Source organism: Barbatula barbatula (assembly GCF_947034865.1).
Source record: "Barbatula barbatula genome assembly, chromosome: 12".
In the NCBI taxonomy this organism is placed as follows: domain Eukaryota; kingdom Metazoa; phylum Chordata; class Actinopteri; order Cypriniformes; family Nemacheilidae; genus Barbatula; species Barbatula barbatula.
In genome coordinates this window covers 555,489-581,941 of record NC_136775.1, presented here as the reverse complement: position 1 = coordinate 581,941, position 26,453 = coordinate 555,489, and the positions used below count along the sequence as shown (strand labels likewise).

The following is a 26,453-nucleotide window of genomic DNA, read 5'->3' as shown; positions in this document are numbered from 1 at the left end:
AACACTTATCACACAGAGACGTTTCATTTAAGAATTCTAAAATCAGTGGAGTTAAATAGCACAAAAATAGAGAAAAACACATTTGATATCTAATGTGTTGCAGTCGTCTGATATGTGGACTTTACATAAATGCTCCACCGGGACACAAAAAAAATGAAGTACTTTAAAAAATGGTCTCAACACTTCATTGATTCAGCGATATCACTGTGAATCTACTGTCTCACACTCTGAGGCTGATTAAAAGTTGTTCTTTCTGTCGACCGCAGGAGGATTTAAAACCCTGCTGATACAGCATCTAAACATCATTATTCCTGTCTCCCCCTCACACAAATCATTACAAAAACACAGCAGAATATTGGAAAGGTGTTTGACTGCCTCGGAGCATCGACCTGCAATTAATTCAGAACTAATACCAGAACACAAGCCGAAGCTCACGGGACGTGTCATCGCTGCTCATTTAACCAGTTCAAGTGTCCTGAGAGATCACACAACCTGAAGAGCTCAACTTAAGCATTCAGAGACATACGGCAGAGACATGGATCTCACCACAAACACAATCACAGTACGAGGTGTTGAAAAACGGCTCTTTTCAACAGGTGGTCACACCTCGTGTATGTATGATCTGTACGTCAGGTCACACGCACATTCAACAGTTCCAAACAAAGCGGATCAATGATGAAATGACGTGAGCCATCACAGATGCGGGAACGACCTGATGGATCAAAACACAAATCTTGAGATCAGATCTGTGAGTGACGGGTCACCAGGAGACACACAAAGTAAATCAATGAGTCTGAAGGTGAAACGGGAGTGAAGGAGCAATCAGATTTGAATTACTCCAGCACATTGAACAAAAACCCTGAGCTCGGCTGTTTGACGCTGTGGCTAGAGTCCAAAAAACCCTTGAGGTAAAGTCAATGACTTAGGAAAATAAATACAATTTCTCTCTTTGGGCTGTTAACTTTACCATTTAAAGGGGAAGTTCACTCAAAAATCAACTTGTGTAATTTTTTACACATGATGAAGATATTTAGGTGACATGAGAGATTTCCAGGTCTCCGTATAGACATCATGGAGCCAGTTTTGACAGGGTCCAGAAAAGTACTAGAGACATCCTTAAATTTAAATTTAAAATAAAACTGAATACATGCTTTATCATGAACATTACACTCAACTTGCATGCAGTTTCTGCCAATCTCATATTAATCTTGAGTACCTATAGACAGACCGGCAAAGAAGTAAAAGGTGACAGCCATATAAGTGGGGTGTGGGGGCTTTGTAGGGGGCTCACCTGAAGAAGGCTTTGGTGTTCCATTTATTGCGAGGCACTATGAAGGAATTGCTTCATTTGGTTTCATCAAAAAAACTGTTACACCAGCCACAAATTCATTTCTTCAGTCTTTTGTCCTGATGTGCACCGCACACATATAGAGCAGCAGCTAATCCCATGTATGACCCAGGTAAAGCTTATACACAGATGAGACCACAAACTGCTGACATAATGAGTCAGAATGCGCACGGTCAAATTTTGAGCTTCAAGACAAAAGGAAGTGAAAGGTATGGATTTTGGTCGAATTGTCAAAAATATAAGTACATTGCCCTCGTCCTGCGATCCCAATCGTCCAAGTTGTGATTAGACATCTAAAATGATCTTTATTTGTCCACGTTTTCAGAGATTTGCACCTTCCTAACTCTATCCTAATACACAAGATTGTGTCCATCGGAAGCAAAGCACTCACGCGGCTGACGTTCTCATTCAGAGAAAATAAAATGCGGGACTGATGTTAAGAGAGTTATGAGAGATAAAGTGCTAGACCTGTTTGATGAGAGTTATAAGAGCTCAAAAAGAAAAAAGGAGAATTATTAAGAGCTTTCATAAAAAAAGAATTTTAGATAGAACTCATACAAAATAAATCTGCGCAGCTCCTGACTACACATGAATGTATTATGAAGACAATTTGCGTTCGTCCCTTTCAGCAATGCTTCTTTACAGACGCCAGAATGAAGTTTAGAACGTCCTTTTCCTGCTGCTTCCGCACCTGATGCTATGATGCTGCCAGTATATGTGCATTAAATGTTCAAGATATAGCACCAAAACCTCATGTTACCTGTACTGAAGACTAGACTATTTTATCAAGAGGACAAATGCTGTCCAAATTCTAATTCTAATTTCTTTAATATACTAAAAAAATATTATATCAGTGAAAGGTGAACCGCACCAATAAACGATGCGTAATAAACCAGAAACATTTATTGTCAATAGAAAGCAATTACAGAAAACCTTTTAAATCCTGAATCATTCCTCACCCTGCGTCTTCACTCAAAAATGAAACGTCTGTCATTCACTGAATCAAAGCTCATTGAAATTAGTTTGCATTGTGTGAGGAGACAAAAGCTCCTTGTCTGTATAATGAACATTTTAAAATCTCATTTCATTGTCATCTCAGGTTTAATTCTGTGTATTTAACAGACATTCTTGGAGTTTAGTAGCAGAAACAAAACGGTGTATGATTTTTGCCAAACATCTGATATAAACTGAAATAAAAGTAATATCGCTTTGAAAGGACATACGGGTGAATAAACAATGACATTAGTTTTAAATCTTCATAGGTGGGACCGTGGAGCACAAAACTCCAGTGTGTTGTGTAGTGTGTTGACAAAATGTTAAATGTGCTTTGAATAAAAGCATCTGCCAAATGAATAAAAATGTAATGTAATGACAGGACAAGTCCTGTAACTGTTGGTCATGCAGCTGTGATCCTCTGGCAGTAGGGTTTGCTTTAGCCTATTAAGTTTTTATCTGCTAAATACATATGAAAATGTTGACAGCTAAAATTTTTACTGCTGCTAATATTATTATACCAATATTTGCATACTGTTTTAGTTGTGCTTAGCTGTGTGTAATCTGATATTTTTCTACATTAAGTGTCACTAAACCCATAAATGCCTGCCTTTGAAAGTTATTAATAAACGTTGTTATTAGTTATTGTAGTCAAGTAGGTCAATTGTCCAGGAGAAAGGACATCCAGTAGGCTAAAATAATGAATAATGGATACAGATCATACGGTGCCCGACATCCAGATTACAAATGTTTCGTAGACATTTTTTGCATTTGAAACTCTAACTGCACACATTCAGCTTGTACCTTTGGGTTCCATAATAAATATGAACTAGCCAGTCAAACCAGCCCACTCGCAATACTTCTGTCATTAGCTATAGTGGCCCACCGGAAGTCTAAACACAAACAGCTCAAAGATGGAGCCACCCACATTTATGCCAAAAATAACAAACCACACATCAATGGAAAGTAGGGGTGTTGGGAAAAATCGATTCACCTAACTATTGCAATTCTTTTTAAAACGATTTTTTAAATGTATTGGTTTATCTCAGAATCGATTAATTTTTTATTTTACTTTTCCTAAGAGGTGGTGGAGTTGACACTTTTATTCCAACAGAGGGCATAAAGCATATGTTTGTATCTGTATTAGATGACGTAGGGTCCGTTTTAAGATGGCGCAAGAACGCAAAAATCAGAGTGAGATAGTGATGGAGTAAGAGAGTGAGACAGTGATGGAGTAAGAGAGTGGGACAGTGAGGGAGTAAGACAGTGACACAATGGGGTAGTGAGACAGAGAGATAGTGATGGAGTATGAGAGTGAGACCGTGAGATAATGAGGGAGTGAGATAGTGAGGGAGTGAGACAGTGAGAGGGTGTCTGTGCTGGAAATGAACTCACAGAGGAATGAGTGAGGTCAATCGTCATAGGCCCTGTGTCATTCCACACCCAACAACAGCACACTCGCATACTACAACACACTTACACCACAGTGCACTTGAACACACACAAACACACACACACACACACACATGCTACTGCACAGTCTCCAGAGATCAGACCTCAACAAAGCAGCCTGAAACACCACACAGTTTTAAGGGTAAAGTGTGTATTTATTTTGATTTGTGTTTCTCTTAAACACTGTCTTGGTATCAAGTGCAGAGACAAATGTAAGTGTGACCCACTGTGGCATTTTCAAAAGCCAGTCATTATTTCTGCTATTCCACAAAATTACACACTTCACCTTTACAGATTTTATAAACAACAAAGAATATATTTAAATAGTCATATTAAAGTGCTACGCATGATAAAACCATCCACGATCAATTTACACTAAACTCAACCAGTGAAACAAAAACTAAATCATTCATCTTCAGAACAGGTCAAGACCAGTTACCACAAACAGATCCAAACCTTGAAGAATCAAATCAATTGATCATTTCAGGTCCACATCTCTCAAGCGTTTCGTTTTTGTCCATTACGATTTTCGAGGAAAGAGAACACTTATCTTCATCATTTGAACCTCCAAGAAGCAATTGCACGGTAAAAAATCTCAACTGCTGGTGGCAAAATGTGAGATGATTGTGATATTTATCAGCCGGGCTGAAGAGTCTTTTGTTCTTAGAGCAAACGTCAGTGCACCTGTAACCAGTAGACAGAGAATCACAGATCCTGCTCTTGAGTCATTTATCATTCAGATAGACAGAGTAAAAGCCCTCTCCTAGCGTCACATGACAGGGGAGTGAACATGTCTAACAGAGGTCACGCTGTAGACCACAGAGTCAGTTTCATTTTGCATTATGCATGAACTCATGTTCATCCCCGACAAACATTCCAGGCTTGACATTTCCAGAGCGTTTTGAATATTTCCAGATCGCAGCGTGGCCTCACATATCACATGCTAATGACCTGAATGGAGATTTTGATGGCTGTGATTAGGGAGGGGTTCTGCCGCATTCATCAGTCTCAGATAATTACTGCAGGTTAATATAGACCCCAGCTGCTGCTGCTGCTGCTGCGCTACATCCCATCAACAACAATCACACACTGCAGGCAGACAGAGACAATTAAGGTGTTTCTACTACAATAAAAGATGAATGACACTAACATACATTGAAATACGGTTTCAACATAAACAAACGTTACTGCGCATGTGCACTTTTCTGACCCTAACTGAACTTCAGGTACACATCCACAAACAATCGTAGATTGTAGATTATTTCTGATAACAATCAAAAGAAAATGAGAAGAAGCGTTACTTGGCTAAACTTGTCTCTCCAATGCTTTGACTTTAGACTGTGATACCAAGATCAATGTCAATGTACCGTACGGTTTCTTTAAATACGACCGAACTACAGGACAAATCTCTTATTTAACACAATTATTATACAGTCAAATAATAATACAAATTAATATTAACATAAATAAAAGATATATAAATAGTTATTTTATTAGACACAAGACCAACTGAACGCGGAAGCTAACGTCCAGGTGCGCACGTCCTCTGAAATGGTCTATACATATCCATAAATATAAGTTTAGGGTTACTTGCTGCTCTATTAATATTTTAACCACACACGGCTTATTTTAATGGGATTGTTGCTTTGCGCCATATGTAGTGTGGACAACATTTTTATTATAACCATTTTGGCACGGTGTAACACTTCCGAATAAAATCAACACTTATATTTATTCTTACAGAATTTACAGAAAAGTTCTCGTCATTTTCTCAAGCAGTTTCTTGAGGTCTCATCCCAAGATGATTTTGAAACACTCTTAAAGGAGTTCATATCTTTTCTGAACTCATTTTTCCTTATTCATTATTTCGTCCAACTCATCCATTGCAATAACACTTAGATTAACTACGATTTTAGTTTTGAAACAAAAGATACTTTTGCCAATAACAAAGAAACTATTTTTTAGATTTGATACTTTTAAGAGAAGCATTTAGTGGCCCTAAACTTTAGAACGGTTGTGTATGTGGATATATATTTATGTATAATACAACAACACAAATGACCAGAAAACTCGATCTCAGATCATTTAAAATATCAATCATACCCATCAAGCAGTACCTTAAAGACGTCTTCATAAACAACACCGAAGCATACGGGACGAGTCAAACCTGTCAAAATGATGTATGTGAAATCCACTTCCTATTGAGTATCACCACACGTCTAATGACAGAAGCACTGTGGGCCACTCGACTGCTACATTTACATTTTAATATCTCAGCAATATTTGATCAACTACACGTCCTCCAGGGGCTATTACAGGCGGTTAATTAACGTACGGATTATACAACTAGGATTTTTTTAATGAGACGAGATCTTCACCCACGCTGGCACACAAGCGGCTCACGGGTCATGAAGACCGGCAGGGATTACTCATGAAGCAGCGGCATTGTGGCCCTTATAACTTCAGATAAAAGTCTGTGATTGACAACCACATGCTGTCAATTAATGCTGACAGACAGCTGTCACTCAATGTATAGATGAATGACACTTTATATACAAACATACTGCCATATGTTATATCAAATACTCACGAGACATTCATACATGTAATGATGCTTTTGCTGAAAACAATCACAATGATTGTAATGTACTTTATTTGGCCATAATGTTTCCTAAAATGCATCCTTATACAAAAAATAACCAAGGTTTTATTACACTATACACTATATTTGTAGTAAAACTTACACAAATGGTAATCAACATAAGCAAAGCAATGGCTGTTTTTGGTCCCCGAGTCCTACTGTAAAGTTGTTCCGTCTAAAGAAACATCAAATTAAAATGGAAAATATTCCAAAGGTTCACATTGAAGTCACATTAAAAGACACAAATAACCACTTAAAGTCCCATGAAAGGATAAGACAGATCAACTTTTCCTGCCCTGTGCACTCTTATGAAGTATGTGAATCAAAAGTGATGTGATGTTGTTTTTTCGGGTCAGGATAAGGACGTTTGGCTCCTGAGAGAGAGAGAGAGGGTGAGAGCAGTCAAGGGTATCGGCCAATATCTTACTCCTGTCCAGGCAAAAGAGGGAAACAAGAAAATGAAGTGACATGTGAGGTCAAATGCATTCTGGCACAGAACATCTTGAAGTAATTTAAGATCCACTGCAGTATAAAGTGACCTGCACGCATGGCCCCTGCGGCAAATTCTCACAGCACACACGAGTTCAACGCTCGGATACTAAAGTCTGACGTCTGCTGAGACAAAAGATGAACACATAAATCAGAACACCAATGCGTCTGACTGAACTTATAGCACACATTGGTGCTCTTTGATCTTTTCTACACATTGGTTAGGTTACAGATATCTATGGGAGTTGTTCCCCCAGAAAAGCAGAAATTGTCTTTCTGAAAGTCAAAGAAAAATAATAATAATCCCCCTGCCTACACAAATGATGTAAGGTGAGGATCTTCAGTAAATGTCAGGCTCTGTTTGATATTGGCAGTTAAATCATGATTATTGAACTAGATAATTAGATATACAGTATAGGACTTCTGTACATTAAAGCGACAATTCAGAAGTTTGGCCTCTTTGTTGCCGTCTCAGTTTGAAACCTAAATTGTGAGTGGAGTTATTTTCTTTATGTGAGTTGTGCTTTGGCATTGCTGCCCTGCGTGGACGAATCCAAGCTCTGGGCTAAATGACTGCTCATGTCCAGAGGAAGAGTGCAGGGATAGAAAGTGATGTGTGAAATCATCAGATAACAATTCAAACCTCAAACGTCCAACCTCACTGTCTGTCAAAACCTCGTGCGGTTGTGCTTAGAAAAGCCATTGAAATGTCCATTTAGTTATATTAACCCACATCTCAGTTAAAGCTCCAGAGCCCTCGTGGTCTCAATGGAGACGCTCAGAGACGACGTATTTTTGTAGGCTAACCCGGAGGATAGCGCCGCGCTGGTTCCCTCGAGCGAAAGCCTTTGAATTTTCCTGTTGACCTTTTTGGCAAAAAATAAGCTCTGTGATTAACTAAGGTTTATGATGTTTACACGTTTGTCTATCAAGATAATCTTTACAAATGAACACAACATTCTCCATTTTGGAGCTGAAATACAATCGGCAGAAGTAAAAGCTAACACGATGCTATAAACAGACTACACTTAAGGTTACTCAATATCAACGTCACCACCACAAAGCCTCTGACAACTCTTTCAAACTTCATTAAAAATGTGCTTCTTGGTAAGTTATTACTCTGTGAATGAATCCACATATACGTATTAAGAGATTTGTGCCAATGTTGCAATATTTGTGAGCTTTATATGCGCGATGCCGTCTAACGTCCTCGCCAAAGGAAGTAGCCACTTTTAGCAACTTGTTAGCAACCGCCGTTTTTGAGACACAATGAGGCTTTAAAACAAATCACAAGCGTGTTGTAACTGGTGTGTTTTATGTCATAGAATAAAACGTTAAAATATTTAGAGGTTTTGTTTACCACAGACCTTAGAAAAACACACAAAAAAAAAAACCTCATAGACTTTGGAGCGATGAAACCGGAAGTCCTAAAATGCTAACTCGCTTCCGGGGTTTGCATACAAAAATACGCCATCTCTGAGCCTTTCCATATGATCCTCATAAAGCCCTAAAGCAAAGATGGGCGAGATGTCAAAACTGTCATTCTCACTCCACTGCAGGTCAACAAATCTGGCAAAACATGTCATATCTGCAGCTCTCCAACAAGTATGCATTTTTCGGACAGATTTAAGTGTCTGACAAATGTGGCACTTCCTGGGTTGAACTGAAGTTTTCTCCTTTACGATCAAGTAGTTTAGCAGATGCTTTGACTCGGAGTAACTGGTGAGCACATTCTTTAAAACCATAACATGACAAACAAACGCCGTACAATCTTCACAGACTCCCGCAGGGAAGACGAAGAGTCCAGAGGTCCTCACCAGAACCACAGTCCACAACAGAGCATTGAGCAGCAACACGACAGACACGTTTCTTTCTTTTCTCTTGTATCATGCAAAACATGGGCCACAATTTCACTGTATTCTTTGGAAGGAAAAGATGCCATTCCTCTGACAGTTTCTGACCCAGATAGAGGCCGAACTCTATGAGGCCGTTGAGAAGGAATTCTGTGTCTTTGGCTGGTTAATATCATCCCTCCAAACGGTCATTAGCAGACATCTGTACGGATGGAAACAGACCAACACAAGCCCAGCCCTCACACTGAAATACACAAGCAGATAACGGATGATATGACAACCTCATCACGTTTACACAGCATTTCACACTTCGTTATAAACTAATGAAGGAAGAGAAAAACAGATGACAGTCCATTAAAATTGTCTCTTGCTATGTGATATGAGGACTACGCCTCTAGCTGGCGATCCATCCCTGACCTGACATGTTGATTCCGTGTCCTGGAAATGCTGTGTAATGTTTTGGGGTTTCTGGAAAGTGTTTTAAGCGGAAGAGATGAGCCAGCTGATGTCCTGACGCTGCAGTTCAGACACGCCAGCGGTTTACTGGCACAATTTCTCACTGGAACTTTGGATTGTTTTCCAGTCTTTCCCCTGAACTATGTGACTCAGAATACAGCACAAAACAACAACCCTACACCCGACATCTCAACATGAAATCAACATTTACACTTCTCGCTTTAATAAATGTTTCTGGTCTGACCACAGATTTCACATCTTAACAGTAAACAAGAGATGCTTAGATGAGGTGATGTTTCATCCAAACATTTCATAAAAATATCTTGGCGGGACCAGCCTCTCTGCAAATAACTGGGGAGCTTTTTAAATGTTGAAAAAGATTTCATTTATTAAATTCATTTCGACTCACTGACATCCCAACAAATGAAAGTGGAAAACGTATCCTCTGCAGAGGATAAATAATGAAGTCCTGGCACGGGGAGAAAAGACGGGAGGAGACGGACAGATGGAATTTAGCATTACAGATCCTTCAGTTCATTACGCATTGGGGAACTTTAAAGCTGTAATGAAAATATATTCATTTAAAGTAAAGACTTGACTGTTACATTCTCTTCTTTTGATAATATGTAATAAAGCACTTTACCTTACAATCTCACAGAATTATCAGTGTGATTTAATAAGCGAGCATAATGCTGGTGTACAATATTGATAATGCAAGATTCAAGAGTCATTTTCCATGCATCACACACGTGCAGGTCAGTGCAGTGCATTACATACATAAAGCATCAGACCCCCACAGACAGAAGATTTCAGTGAGGTTCTCTGAGACCCCGGCGACCGGAAACAGCTCTTTTCCTTTCAGATTCCTTAAATGTTTCTCTAGCGCCAGCAGCCATTTATAGCCAACAGAGCAAAGCAGTTCCCATGAAGAGCTCTACACATCTTATTTCAACAAACGTCAGTTTTAGAGGAGGAACAAGCAATATAAGCACATATTGCCAAGATATAATTCCAAAAAACACTGTTTCAGACATTCTCAGAGCACAGCTAAAAACAACAGATTATATCCAAATTCAAAGTATTCTTACATTACACACAAAACATGCAGCGTCAAAGATCTCCAGAAACGTTCAGATTTCTTAGTGTAAATCAAATTTTCATTCAAAGTCCACACAACTGGAAATAAACACATGTCTTATAAACAAGCTGCATGAGTTGTGGTCTTATTTATGTCTTCAGCACAAATGGTCCGGGACAAGAGGTTACGTTCTGTATTTGATTTATGGGTTTGATTTGACAGACGCTTTTATCTGATGCAGTTTTCAGCACATCACTTACAATGTGAACATTTTAGTGTGAAACGCAGTGAATCTTTATTCTCTACCATAATTAATTGGATTGGATTAGGGATTGGCCAGTATGAGATTTTGACGGTATGATAACCTTGCACAAACCTATCACGGTTTCATGGTATCTCTTAAATGTGCTATTTTTTCAAAAAAAAAAACTTTTCCACTGAACATAATACATTTTATTTTGAAGAAACCTATACAACATTTTGGAACAGTAAACATGTCAGGTTAAATAATTTAAATGAATATGTGAGTTCTTCTCAATTAAATTTGTCATCACAATAATGCTCTGAAATCCATTATTGTTATTTCAGTGTTGATGCGCACACACACATATAGCTTTAAACACACAGTAGGAGAGAAAGAGTGCGAGATTGCTAGTGTGTTGCATACACACAAACAGGCACTTTCTGTACATTATGAAGTAACGTGAGGGAGGAAACTAGTTCATGTTCGGCTAGTTGATTAGCCATGTTATGCGTGTAACGGGTCCCGCTCGCGCGGGCTTCTATGACAGCATTACAATGCCGAATGGGAGACGGAGGCTCTTACGAGGAGGCTAAAGACCGCAGTCGCGTCTCTGTTGGTCGGGGTGTGAGGTTTTTACACAGCTCTTCACTAGCTGGCCTCCGTTACATTTGCTTGCGGTAGAAAGCAGAATAGTAGTATTTAACTCTCTTAGATGGTTGCAAATGTTTATTTAAAGACTGCATTGCCTTGAATTTAGCGAAGAGTCATGGGTGGCGCTCCCGTAGATGGGCTATCATATTTGACGTATTGCCTCCCCAAGCAGCCGCTCTTTTTAAAAAAGATTTACAAGTTGGATGTCCTTCCTCCTCCAAGCCGCTGCCGTCTGACCTTTTTCGGTACCCAAAAAATTCCCACACGGCAGACTTCGTCTTTTTTGAAGGGTGAAAAAGTTCCAAAGATTCACCTCCTTCGGCCATCCTCCATACACGTGACTCACTCCCTCTGACTGCGTGTACCAACCGGAGAGGGAGGGTCATGTGACTCCGTTACGTTCGCACACAACCTGAGGGATTCCTGTAACTTACTTTTCGTCTATGACGACGAGAAAAAGCTGCGCATACCGCAGAGACGGTATAGCGGACATTTTTAGTGGTTTTGAAACCGCAGTATCGGCTCAGATTGGATACACAGCAAAAGCAGACATTTCTAATGTTGACCATCGTCTCTGTTCTCACGATTCGATTATTATGTCAACGATTCGATTCGATATCCCGATGCTTTGCATCATCAATTTTAAATATCACTGCACAAGTCTGTCTCCCTCACAATATTTATGTGTCACATACACTTTGTAAACATGTACACAAAGGAAAATAACAATAGCAATGTATTTACGTACAAGGAAGTTTAAAGATTGTGCTCTTATCATAAATAGAGGTTTAAATAAGAGATGGGTGTTGAGGTAGACAGCAGATGGCAATGGAATCAGAAATGTGCAAATATATGTTGCGGTGTTATTTCGCCGACAGATCATCTCACTGGAGCACAGCGTGTAAATAAACCTCAGAGTTTCACATTTACTGCCACCTCTGCAGTTCTGATGCAAATGTAACACGTGTGTCGAAAGACACGAGTCTTCAAAGAGAGACACTGAGAGAGCTGAAGAGCCACCCGCATGCCCTGCGCAGTCTCCAGGGAGCAGAGAAACGATCGTGCAGCTCTAACCAGATGTGACTGCAGAGCACGACTGCGAGAAGCCAATGCAATGCAGCAAAGCTTCAGGGTTCAATAGCCATAGAATTGAGTAGACCTGCCCTCGACTAGAGATTTCTTTAGTCCACTAGTAGTTGTTCATTTAGGCCATTAGTCGACAATTTGCACGTTTATGATATTAATTTAAATATTTCAATATACATTGGTAATGGGGACATCAGATGGTGGTTTAAGCTTCATGTAGGAAAGATATATTTTATGTAACATTCCTAACATTGTTCTTAATTACAGAGCCTTTCAAATATAAATGAAGTGCTCAAGACAAAATAATTGTAAATACACAAATAAATTAAAATACAGCCGCACAGATGAGCCAAACCTTCAGCCACTTGTCAACGAAAGTAAGAAATCGCATGAAGAGTGTCCAAATCATGTTGTTTTCATATCACTCGAGGGCCTGTTTCTACAGATAATGGAAGGAACGATGATTTTGTGTCTTGGTACAAAAGAGCAAAAGAACCATGAAACATCTCACACACAATCACAACTGACATGTCAACCCTAAAGACCTCCACAGAAGACCTCACACAACCCAACATGCTACATCCCAACAAAAGCCAGAGGTGTTCTTCAACAATGCCCACCAATACACACATATAACGTCTTACCTCATCAAAGCCGCTGTCTTCTTTCTTGAAAGCTTGAGGGGGAAAAGAGAGATGACATCAGACATTTAGTTCACTAAACGGTGAATAAATGAACACAATATAGGGTCAATTGTGTATTTTAAGGTAATGAAAGTCTTTTTAATGTTGAGTTCAGATTGAGTTCATCCTGGGTCAAAGGTCAATAAACCTGTCAAACACATCCAAGTCATATTTCACGCCAGAATCAAAACACATGAATTATTTAATCAAATAACGAAAACTATTTTTGAGGCCTTTTGTATTTTTTGCACCCTCTCCTCGTTTTCATTAATGCAATGTATTTAAAAAAAATCACATTTTCAATGTGCCAAAAATAATTATCGTTTAAATTGTACAGTACATTGTTGTAGCATTAGTTGTGTTGTGTTTAAATAAACAAATCCATGTAGTAGAGCAGGATACGTATAGAGATAAAAATATAATGTACGGCTGTAATGAGAATCTAATGTGACCTCTGTTTGACAATAATTCAAAATGAAAGAAATAATTATTACATCAAAAATTTAAATCTTCATTACAGTGATAAAAAATACTTATTTGAATGTCATTTTTCATGTAATTTCTCCTTTCTTTCTTTTGATTTGGGGATTAATGTGACCTGGATGGGTTTTCTTCACATTCATGCATATCAAACATTTATGGTTCTGCTAAACATCTGCTTGATAATGTTTTATATTAAATCAATGCACATGAAAGTACAATACAAACAGTATGTGTCAGTACATGCTTTGGGTCAAATAAAGCATACATTTGTGTACTAATATCATATAATATTATATATTTACGCAACTTCAGTATTACTGTCTGTATCTGTAAAATGCTTTTTATAGCTTACTGTGCGCTCACACCGCAAGCAACTCTGTCACTAGGTGTTGCTAGTCTCTTGATACGAGGTCATTAGAAGACCTTCCTAGCTTTGGTTGCTCTAGTACAGTGTTTCTCAAACTTTGGAGGTAAGGAAGGGGTGCGAGCCACACCTGTCCCCAATAGCCAAAAACTAAATGGTATACGCTTTGGAAAAAAAAGCGTCTGCTAAAAAAAAGACTAAATGTAATAAGGTCCACTGTCTCTCGCTTTGTCGCTGGCGATGTCAATGCACGGTTAGATTCAAATCCTCGACTAACCCTTTATTGCAAATGGCATCTGGGGAGATTTTTAGACATACAACATGTAGAATATTCACATTTGTGAATCCATCGACAGATCATTAAATGAAGCTCAACCATGCAAGCAATCGTCTCCGTTAAACAGAGCATCTTCCTATCATGTCCCTTGAAAAAATGATTTATTCATGTTGTTGCCATTGTTCTGGGACAATACCGAGCTGTTCTCTGTCTTCTGAAGACACATCACTGTAGAAATAGTTCATATTCAAATCCCTTCACTTTACAGAAAAATTACAACGGAGTGAATCATCACGACTATGACAAGTCATTTCAACCTCTTGGTGAGAGCCGACACATTAACTTCAGTAAAAAAGCACAAATATAATTTTTTGCCTGATAGAAGCTTAAAATATCCCCCTGCTACATACAGAAGAAAGTCTTTGTAAATGCTACAGACGACATCTCGATAAAGTACAGCAGAGCGGAGTGAGTGTGTGACGGGCAGGATAAAACTTCTCTGAGACACTCAGAATATCTACACAGAGCTTCAAAACCCTGTCTGCTGTTTAGCAAGAAACCTCATCACAAGTGACTGAAAACTCAGATATCAATAGTGTGAGCATTAAAAGTGCATCCAAATATTGCAATATAGACTAACTAAAATCAACAATTCTCTCCACTGAGGTTCTTGCAATGCATTGTGGGAATGTCTTCGTTAGTCCTTTATCTTTTTGCAGCTAATCCAAGCTCACTAGTTTTTGGAACAAACCTCATACAAATCCTATTTTTATGTATTCCTGCACAAAGACACAGTGATCCGATCATATTACTGTTGTTACTTGTGCTGGTTGGATAAAAGCAGTCATTTAACAGCGTCCATCAATCATGAAGCACATGATCTGTGCAGACAGCATCTTTTAGACGCAAAGACCCCTAGGCAGCGTTTCACAACAGAGACGTCTTTATGACACTGACTACAAGACAATGAGAATCGCAAATCAAACCGCAGCACAGCAACATAATAAACGCCTCTATATCATCATCACTCGATTATACATCACCATCAGACTTGATAGAGATCCAAGTTACAAAAATCCCCAGATACTTGTCATCTTAAAATAAACTAAAGAAATATATAATATTGTTATTTAGTATATTCAGTATATATTGTAAGACATTCCTGTAGAAATATCTGAGAATCAGAAGATTTAACTCTCATGCTTTCAGAGGCTTGAGACACTTCAAGAAATAAACTTTTCATGATCTTATTATAAATATCATTTTACCATTCATCCTCTATACGCTCAATGAAAAACGTTACACAATGACTTTTTTTGTAGTTTATACACAAACCACTAAAAATCCAAATCAATCCCAAAACATGAGGAGCAAACGTCGCATCTGGTAACTATTCAATCTCATAAAGATATTTCAGTGTTCTGTATGATCTAGACTAGGGCTAGAGGGCCAAATGCGGCCCGCCAATCATCTTTACCAGGTCCGATAAGGGAAAACTGTGTTGTTTTTATTACAACATTTATTTATTTAAACGGCTATATAAATTCTGTCATCAATTACTCACACTCACATTGTTCCAAACCTGTATACATTTCTTTGTTCGGCTAAACACTAAAAGAAGATATTTGGAAGAATGTCCCTCACCCCTAAACCAAAAAACGTTTAAAAAGAAAGAAAATGCAATAAATAACAGAAATGCTAAATAAGAGAAGAAATAAAGAGATTGGTTCCTAAATGAGATTAAAAAATCTTCTTTTTTTTCTGTGCGTTCCAATTCATATCAATCAAACTGCAGTTGGTTGGTTTTGATCATAGCCATCATAACTCAAAATACAGCTAACAAACACAATGAAACACAACAAAAATGCAAAGACATAATAAAAAACATGACTTTTGGTCTGTTTAGTCATGATCAAACTCTTCAAATGATATGGTAAAAACTGTCCCGCATCCTATTTATACTTTTGGAATCTGGTCCTCAAAGAAAAGTAGTTGAAGACCCCTGATCTAGTCTGTCTGTCCTTTATGAATCGTTAATCGCCTTAACCCTGACCAATAACTGCGTGTCAGTACTAAAGGACAGATGTATGTTCAAGCCCCAACTTACATGTTGGTATTCTTTAAAACCCCATATTTGTGTCTAAACAACATGAGACGAAAATGTTAATCCGTATATCTTCCAGACATAAACGTCTCAATTTGGTCTCCTATGGTGTGTTTGAGAAACAACTGAGATGTTCCAGTATTCTGTATGTTCTTTATGCATCAGTCGTCAAAATGTATGAAGATCGTAAAACTGATGAATCCCATCTGAACTTCTCTCTTCTTGGGCCGAAATACCGGTTCCAAGGTATACCGAGGTTTGAAAACCACTAACATTTCCTGTGATACTACAAAAAATACTGTGTACAAATTCAATATTTGATGTTTATGTCTAATGTATACGACAAAAATATTACTTTAGAAATAATATTAAAGGCTTTATTTTCACCTGACACTGGTTCAAAATGAAATGCATTGTGTCCAGTTGAAAATGTTTTTTTTAATACGCAGATATTTCTAAATGACACATTTTAGTGTTGTAATCGCGATACCGTGGTATTATATCGCCGGGATCTCATACCGTCCCGTGCCAAGACGCTTCGCATCAACAGATCGTAAATCATCTTACAGAAAATTCGCGTGTGCGTAACATATGATGAGCGTTATAACGTCAATAAACAGCATTTCATGCTAAAACAAAATCACATTATAGTCTTTCAACCGAAGCCGACTGCTGCATTTAATACCACGATATTTAAAGAGAACTATATCTATACATCTCTCCCGTAGACGTCATTTAAAATGTTTGTGATGTAAAGATGCTTAACAGTCCGAATGCAAACTTTCGCCTTCTGTCGAGCTGTCTGTCCAGTGAAGCTCCAGCGAACACAACCATCATCACTCACCGATGCGACTGAAGCTCTCCGACAAAGTTCGCCGTAATTTCTTCATTTTGCCGATTTTCTGTGCCGGTTGAGCGGCGGGCAACAGATCACACATGTCGACGGGACTCGTGAACCCCGCTGGAGGACTTTAAAGCGGGAATGAGATCCTGAGGTAAAACTGACGCGCTTCTTTGTTTTAAAAACACATTTCTAGCGTGTCGAGCGCAGAACACACATCTGTCGCCCGCAGTCAAACTTCACGACAGTGAGCTCGAGCGCTGCGGTTGAATTCCTGCTCTTCCCTCCGGAGGTCTGGATGTCATTTCAGGATTCCGCGAGGCGCCCCCGACGCTCAGCCATTGGTCGGTCGACGGCCGCTGCTTCAGTGATTCGCTATGTGAGCTGTCCGTCATCCGCAGAGCTCCGCCTCAGGACCCCGGGTGAAGACTTGCGCATCGCGGACATTTATTTGTGTTTTATCGGCTCTTCAATCGCTTTTCTATGGACTCGAATGTTCACGCGTTGTGGAAAATGCTTCATTAATTAAAGCAATAAATGACCATAACAGTTCCATGACAATTGTGTATTCATAATTGTCATGGAAATGTTATGGTCATTTATTGGTCAAACGTGTGATATTCATCACATAAACATCAATTATATTCAGTGTATTAAAAAGAACAAACTCACACATCACATCGTATTCCACATGTTCAAGATCTTTCATTGTAATCTGTAATAATAATCAATTTATTTCTTGTTTTGTTCATTCCTCTTGAGAAACGTGGGTTAGTAAGTCATTACAACAAATGATAAAGAAAACTAAATTAAATATATAATGATGGAGAACCCATGGGCAAATATATATGAATAAACGCAATACACCGTAGCAAAAGTCAGTAGTAGGCCTATCAGTAAGAAAAATCAGGGTGAAATAAAAACAATATTGAAAAAAATCTCTAGCAAATATATAACAATTGTGTAAAGTTACAGATCTGGTACTATTCTTGGCTATTTCCATATGGACTCAACACAATACTGTTGAATGAAAAAACAGTGTTTAAACAATTAGGCTCGAGGAAGGAATACAAATAATTATTATGACATTTCTTTCAAATTCTTTAAGCTACATTTACATTGAGTCATTTAGCAGACGCTTTTATCCAAAGTCAACAAAAGCCAGAACACTTTCATCTAAATTCCTCGACACACCAATTATGATCATCATTCAGTATCTTCCAAGAAAAATATTGAATGTACATATTTAATCCACATCTCACCGTTAACAGTTATAAGGGAATGTCACTAAAATAGCTTTTTGTGTCATATAAAAAAGGTGACGTGACATGAAATTGCTTGGATGTATCCTCTCAGCATTAATAGATTATTTATAAGAGTGGGATTGTGTTCATATTCCAGTCAGATCGGCTCGTGGTTTAGCAGAAGGGAATCTCAGATTCATGAATTTCACTTTCTGCATCTCATCTGTCTAACAAACTCAACCAGACTTAAAAACTGAAACATGTAAAACCAAATGCACGGAAGAACTTCTTTAAAAGCTTGTTTTTATTAGGAGATATTGTAAGAAGAACACGCATAAATACAAACATCAAAGTCATTTAACAGAAGCCAGAGCGATTTAAAACTATATCACAAACAAATCAGTGCATTTCAAAGAAAAATCTGTTTTTATTCACCCTCATGTCCTTTGTAACTTATAGATGTGTGATTTTATCAGTCGAACAGGAAAACAGCTCATAGCGTTCACGTCTCTCACACATTTAAAGAATCAAACAATTGACGCATGAGCTAAAGTACCTTTACAATCTTCATTGAGTTAAACTCAACACCTGCACATATTAAAACATGCTAAAGAGAACATGAGATTTGAAAGAGATTATTAGAAGCATCTGATCCTCACACAAAACTACTGTATGACTTCAGAGGATTATGAAAAGAACCTATAAATCAAATCATTAAGGATCATTTCATGCTGTTTTTAATCTTGTTTGACACATGACAGACGTTTTCATTATAAAGATGAAATAACAAAAAAACGTCTTTTGTTGCACCGATGAAAAGACAGAACGTGGGTTTGGACTGACTGGGTGTGAGCAGTTGTGATTGGAGTGAGAGTGACGGGTAAATAACCAATGAAAGGGTGAACAAGGTAATCTCAGTATCGGCGTCTCGAGCAAACCTACAGACATCTGTGTGCTGATGCGGATGTTTCCACCGCTGAACAGCTGAGGTTTCACTCGTTCTCAAACTTGCTGTAGGGATGATCAGAATCTGGGATTAAACCTAAAAGAAGAGAAAAGAGACGTGTGAATCACATACCGCTCATCCAGAACGGGATCATATTTAACATCTGCTGAACGGTTTCATGACACTCGGAAACATCTTCAAGCACTGCAGACAGAACATCATCAAATATACATCAGAGCCGAAGCGGTTACCCATGAGCCAGCGCAGTACTCTACGCCGTAGCCTGACGTGCACCCAACCACAAATGTAACAGCGCATCAATGCGACGGGGTCCCCAAGCGCTGTGATTGGTCTGTGTGAACCCCCTCCCTTCAGGTAAAAAACTCCATGATAGCGTCGGGTTTACTCTTAAGCATTTCCATATTCCAAAAATGCTCTTGTCTTGGTTACAAAAGCAACACGCCTGTGGACACTGACGCCTAGTGGCCATTGCCTGTCGACAAGCAGAAGTAAAAATGAACCCCTTTAACCCTTCTTAAGCTTAATGTTTGGATGAGCTTTAACTGCTGCAACACTACATCAATGATGGAGAAATACATTTCAGTTGGGTGACAACAAACTGTTTTTTATTTTACTCGCATCATATCTTATCTAATGAGGGCAGATGGTTATGAAGACAGAGTCAACTTTCCCCCTGGATGGGATGTGTTTTAACTGAATGACCTTCCATAACCTCAACTACACCCGCTCAGAATCACACAATCTCTAGCGTTTGGCGAGTGTTCTTTTTATACGGTGTGAGTTCACACTCGATGTCCTTCCCGGGGACAGACAGAAGAGAGTTTGACCGCATGGCAGACGTGTTCCCTGATGCTCAGACTGCTGAGACTAGGAGAAACACACAGAAGAGCTGCATCCATCATACTGTCACACTGTACGCACACACACACACACACACACCAGAGCCAATGAGAGCACCGCAGCATCAGTCATAACTTAGAAACCCCTTTGACAGGGTCAGACTGTAAACAGCACAGGGATCTGTCTAGTTAGCAGATGAAATTTACAAAAATTATGACAAAACTGAGATGAAATTTAATGGGGCGTGATAGATTATTACATTTCATTGTTTTAATAACTGGAAAATAAGAGAATCTATAAGGGATGCACGATAAACTATCGGCCATATCGGTATCGGCCGATAATACGATTGAGGCCGATATATTATAGCGGATAAATGATTTCCTCTGGTTAAACAGTTCAAATCCAGTCCAGTTGTGTCTTTCTTTCAGTCGTGATGGTTCACTTACTGATATTATCAACACATTGTTGATGTAGAGACAGTATTTATGAATGTGTACATTATAGGAACAAAAGCATATTGTGTGAATCTGAATGCTTTCTGTCTTGAGATCTGTTAGACTCGTGGCTGTTAAGAACACTCATAAACATGATTTCCTGTATTTCAGTGTTAACAGCATAAGGTTGTGTGTTGGATCTCAGGGGATTGCAGATATCTGTATAAATGTATAGAATAATGCAATGTAAGTCACTTTGGATAAAAGCGTCTGCCAAATGCATAAATGTAAATGTAATCATTTGTTTGTTGATACTGTATATCGGCCAATATATCGGTTATCGGCCAAAATGTAGATATCAGTGCATCCTAAGAATCTACAGTTTCATGGCAACAGGATTTTCCTTAAGCTTGTGTACGGAGTGTTTCTCATAAAAATGTTTTACCCTAAAATTGTATAAAAAGAGATTTTGCTTGAAGATAATGAAGCTGTTTTCAAATCATTTTGATCTGTCGCACTGTGGCTTTATTTTTAGGAGGAAACATGGAAGTGTGATGACACAATGCGTCACAATGTAACATCTCTGATGGTTCCAAAAATCTGCTTTCTTTTCTCTTGAGTTCATATGTCAGATCACAACCATCAATCAGTGTATTAACACACCGCTGCTTCTATTTACTGTGCTACAGACAGCGTGAACACAATTGCTCCAGAAGAGGTTAACCCATCACAAGAAACATCCAATCTAAGGTCTAGCTGTGTCTGACGGTAAACATGAGCATCTGAAGAAATAGAAAGCACATTGAGATCGTCAGCAGGAGTCACATTACTGATGATGAGGAGAATGCCTCTTGTCATGAGATACAGAGATAAACCTCTCTGAGAGCACACACATCCTTTCATCTTCTCTTCTGCACACATCACAACTGAAGAAAGATTACAACACACAGCAGAAGAAAGGAATGAGATGAGGAAGAGAACAGCGAGACACTAAAGACCACTGGTAGATTTCTCTGCTTTTTGCAACACAAATCTGCACGTTCAGCTTCTTTCAGGCTCTTTAAAGTTCTGTTGTGTGTGTCTCTGACCTCTTCACTGTTCCAGCACAACTCACAAACTCAGATCTGATTCAGTGTGAACACACACATCCGGACTGAAACATTAACTATGACAGAATACTTTTCAATGCAGATATTGAGAAGCGAATTCATCAGTACAGTAACACAACACCTCTTCATTCATAACACAACTTAGACAAAAGTCTAATTCTTATTGTGTAGCGTGAGACGCATTCACAATCTCTGAACGTTTGACCACACAGCCATGGATTTAAAACTGTTGAGAAGCACACAGATCGTTGAAAACGCTGAACGCTTGATTCTGTCTCAGGAGAACACGACAGGAGCTGAATGAAGCTTTCGTCTAAACTGCACCATGAGATCAATACACAACTCAAATCAACATAAACACAACGTTAGATGAATGAATGAACAACAGCAGAGTTTCAGATCCAAGAATAAAACCATCTGACTGTAGAAGGAAAGCAGTACAGAACGTCTGCTCCAACACATCACAAAACACAACGTGAGGCATCTGTACATTCACACGAGCATGCACAACTCAATTCACATTTATTTATCAAGCACTTCTTTACAATGTTGCATTGTTTTAAGCATAGCTATACAATAGAGGACGTGACATACCTGAGTAGCTGTTTGTTTTACTATAATAAAATCTCTGAAACAATGTTTTTGTGTGTATTAACTGTCCTTGGTGTACTATGCTTAAACCTACATGGTAAAACTATGATTACTGTAGTAAATCCATGGTTCATTTGTGGTCACCACGATTAACCATAGTAACCAAGTTTTGTTTTATTTTATTTGTAGTAAACCCAGCGTATGACAGAGGTCAGGTACAGACATTACTTACCATACTTCTTGCGGATTTGATCATGTTTTGTTTTCCTCTGTTCCCTCCTGTAAGAGAAATTTAAAACAAAACAGAGAAATGTGAAATCAAATGAAATATTGGACTTGAAGCCTGGACTAAAACACATTTAACATAAGTTGCATGTGCATAAACAAACAAACAGTTTAAGAAATACTGCTCCGACAGAATGACACCAGAGAATCAAAGTCATGAGCTGGAATGGACACATGGACACATGACTGACTGTGTGTTTGTGTCTTTGTTTAAGCCCATCATTCCTTCACAGGCTCCTGGTGGGGCGGCAGTGTTTTATGGCCATGTGACATACGGTACAGCTCGCGCCGCAGCTACATACATTACTGAAGCTCTCTATAGACCATAAAGCAGCTGGCCTGGTGTCAGGTCTGTTCTCTGTATCAGACACCTCACAACGACACAAAAGACTCAACACGTAAATCAGTGGAAGCTTTAGAATCACATGATCTGCGAGAGAGAAACATCTGTCTCATGTTAAAGATGAGTAAATCTTACCGTTCATCTGCCCTCTGTGTGATCTCCTCTCTTCTTCTGGCGTACTGCTCCTCATCAGGATCCAACCTGACATCACACATCACATGATTCTCATACACTGTATATACATCATTATAAATGTATACAATCTTTTGATCTGGAGTTATAAAATAATTAAGAGTGTGACAGACAGGGAATCATTTGACAGACACCGTTTTATTTCTACTTTAAACAAGTCTAGAGATCCTTTTTTACAAGCAGCTTGACAACAACTGAAACTGAAACACAGAAGAACCTGCTGCTGAATTCCCCTTCGCTTCATCAACAACAATAAAACTTCATCTGAAGAGAAAAGCTTGAAACTGATGCCGATAAAAGGTTTAAAAACGTTTAAAGTGACCGTTAGATCTAAATACAGCAGTTAGATCAACACTTAAAGAATGACACTAAACATCTACAACACACATACAGATTTACACCAATCTGCTCAAAGTCAGTCATCTGACGGACACAACAGAAATCATGAATGATGGACATCAGCCCTTTACTGACATCCCATCACTTCTGAATATAAACACGTGTTGTTTAAAAGAAAACACTTAAGCACAAGGACATGTTGCAAGCCTAAGATCTTTAAACGAGTGGAAGTGAAAGCAGACAGTGTGCATGTGGCTTTTTAAAGACACAGTACGGTAGAAATTGCTTGAATCCGTCCGTTTAGGGAAGTCGTGCGACTTGGCGGCCATGTTTGCAGCTATTTACATCTTAGCAAGTCAACAGTCTTATCTACTTGAATAGAGGAAGGTATATATTTCTAAAATCGCTGGCAAAAATCACAACGAAACGGCATATTTCCAATATCCAGGATCAATAATTAAACATGACAAGAGTTGCATCTTAACTTTGGTTTGCTAAGCTTATATTGAGCTAAAAATCGCCTTTTTTTTAGGTCGCCTCATCTATTGCGCCTGCGCACAGGCTGGCAAGCGCCTCACGAGAGCCCCGCCCAAGAGTCTTTACTGATTGATGATTGGCTCCTTTCAAATCATATTTATCTAAGAACGTTTAAATGTTTCTATACACATAAAAAGAGCAATGCATTTTAAAATGGCGGTCCCTAACAAAGATTCCTTTTATTTTGTGGTCCGTGTTATCCTACAGTTTGAAAGCCCTGGTCTAGTGTACTGTGTAGTGATCTGACCTTGTGGAGCGTCTGCGTCTGCAACAACAGCAGCAACAGCAGCAGACTGAGATGGCCACCAGCAGCACGCCGCTCACCACTGCCATAGCGATGATCAACGCCTCAAAATTCACTGTCACACAAAAAACAATCATTCACATCATCATCACATACTCTCTGTGTTTGTCACTACTGCCCCCTACTGAACATTTACTGAGAGTGCAGGTGACAGGACACAAATACAAGTGAAACTGCTTTACATGCCCATGTATGTGTGTCCATAGAGTCAAGCCTTAGCTTCAGTAGTCATGTCAAAGCAATAACTATAACATTCTATCATCTGAAAAATATTGCAAGAATTAGATGCTTTGTTTCCAGTCAAGACTTAGAGAAACTTGTTCATGCTTTCATCACCAGCAGGGTGGATTATTGTAATGGACTCCCCAAAAAGACCATAAGACAGATGCAGCTCATACAGAACGCTGGTTTTATTGCACTTGTCTTCATCATCCATAAATCGCTTTGGATAAAAGCATGTGCTAAATGACTAAATGTAGATGTTACTGATGTTTAGGGTGTTGTACTTACCCCAGCAAACACCCCAGCGGGCTTGAGACAGTTTACACACGGAGCTCGGTGGGATTAAATAAAACACCGGATAATCTGTACAGGTGTTGTTAGTCTGACACCACAAACACTGTCAGAAACAACATTGATTGTGTTACTTTTACTCCAAGGCAATACAACTTACTAAGGTTTCATATCATGTGTGATGAAATAAAGACAAGGAGTTTGTGTCTTACTGAAACATTGGTGAGGCAGCTGTCACAGGAAGTCAGAGCAGAGCATGCTGGGATGAGAATGAAGAACATTTCAGCACAATCCACACCTTCATCATTCATTCATGTCAAAGTCTCTTTCTTCTTCACGACACAACACAAGATATTGTGAAGAACAATATGGACTGAACACAAAACCACTGAGACATTTCTCAACATATCTTCTGTTGTGTTCCACTGAAGACACATGTACACAACCACGTGATGATGTGGTCAGATGGTTCAACTTTTTTAGTGAACTGTGCCTTTAAACACTAACTTTGCAGCAAAAAGACTTCTTTTCTGGTGTTTGACCAAATCTGATTTATTTGAGCCCTGATAACGGATTTATAAATGTTAAAAACACTAGACATACTGAATAGAAAAGTTAATAATGAAAGACATTGACACGAAACTTTTTAACTTTATAAACACACGTTCATATTTCTCTGTATGCTAGTCTTTAAAATAAGAATGATAGAGACGTACGCTTGCGGACAGGTGGACGGGTTGTAGTTGTAGTTTGTGTTGTTGTTGTCGCTGTTGCTTCTCTAAATGGGTCACGAATCACCAGAACGGCAAATATCGACAGCAAAACTTTGATTTGATCCATACTTGTTGTGTTTGAGGTCACGAATGACCCTGATCAGATAAAAACGTCGGAAAACTGAAAACACGCAGATAAAATACCAAACTAACGTCTAATGACCGAGAGAGAAAACGCGGAAGCGCCACAGAACCGACGCACTTCCGCTTTACAAAATAAAAGTCCTCGACCGATTCATTAATCCAAAGCGATTACATTGCATTTTCCTATACATATAATGCAATAAACAACACCGTCAAGTAGACAAAATATGACTAATACGTATGTCAAGAAATGTATTGAAAAATATGACTGATAGACAATCATAAAAATAATCTAAAACTTTTTTGATTGAGCACAATATTGAGTATTTAACACAAATCTAACAGCATTGGGAAAAAAACATTTCTGAATTTTGTAGTGAATGTTTGCTTGCCAGAGAACAGAAAAGAGACCGTTAACACTCATGATGTGTCTTGTCTTTCTGAGATGAAAAAACTCGATCAAGAACACAACACATCATTGGATTAGTTCATTTAAAGTAATTGTGTGTCATTAAAGTTGTCAGGTTTGCTTGAATATGTTTGAACGGGCGTGTATGGTCACATAAATATGCAGATTATGCTAACACTTTACATTTAGCTATCCTTTGTGAAGCATTTATTAACGTTCATTAATGATCATTTACAAATGAGTTATAAAGCAGTTATTACTGCATGAATAAAAAGAGGGATTCTAATGAAATACCTGCCAAATAGTGAGCTGTGTTAAACTCACATGTTATAAATGCTTAATAAATGTATTTATTCATTATGTATTTGACTGTAAAGCAGATTAATTATTATCTTGATGTTGTTTGTAATATAGTCCGTCAGACTGGACACTGAAGGGTGTTG

General features: G+C 38.6%; 2 protein-coding genes across 2 annotated transcripts in view; both read right to left on the bottom strand.

Moving 5' to 3' along the window:
- Window positions 1-17,394, bottom strand: part of cdk14 (cyclin dependent kinase 14) — a gene marked incomplete at its 3' end in the record, with an annotated part of 39,358 nt that extends 21,964 nt beyond the window's left edge. Inside the window, exons 1-2 of the mRNA XM_079468970.1 lie at window positions 17,047-17,394; window positions 12,936-12,967 (exon numbers count right to left, since the gene is read on the bottom strand). Of these exons, the coding sequence (XP_079325096.1) occupies window positions 12,936-12,967; window positions 17,047-17,140 (126 nt within the window). The 5' untranslated portion in view covers window positions 17,141-17,394. The remainder of the gene's footprint in view (window positions 1-12,935; window positions 12,968-17,046) is intronic.
- A 1,167-nt stretch (window positions 17,395-18,561) lies between these two features.
- On the bottom strand, window positions 18,562-25,730 carry LOC306901135 (pituitary tumor-transforming gene 1 protein-interacting protein). The gene is made up of 7 exons (XM_079468688.1): window positions 25,461-25,730; window positions 24,957-25,003; window positions 24,742-24,850; window positions 24,175-24,286; window positions 22,995-23,060; window positions 22,464-22,510; window positions 18,562-19,329 (listed from the first exon to the last, which is right to left on the bottom strand). The coding sequence occupies exons 1-7, from the start codon at window positions 25,582-25,584 to the stop codon at window positions 19,280-19,282; spliced, it is 555 nt and encodes a 184-aa protein (XP_079324814.1). The 5' UTR covers window positions 25,585-25,730; the 3' UTR covers window positions 18,562-19,279.
- Window positions 25,731-26,453: the final 723 nt, after the last annotated feature.

What these genes read in the sequence shown, in the direction of transcription:
- LOC306901135 (XM_079468688.1), bottom strand. Translation starts at nt 25,584, where the DNA reads ATGGATCAAATCAAAGTTTTGCTGTCGATATTTGCCGTTCTGGTGATT. An exon ending in CCGTCCACCTGTCCGCAAGC is followed by an intron (nt 25,004 to 25,460) that starts GTACGTCTCTAT and finishes TTCTCATCCCAG; the next exon opens with CATGCTCTGCTCTGACTTCC. An exon ending in TCAAATCCGCAAGAAGTATG is followed by an intron (nt 19,330 to 22,463) that starts GTAAGTAATGTC and finishes CTCTTCTTTTAG; the next exon opens with GTTTAATCCCAGATTCTGAT.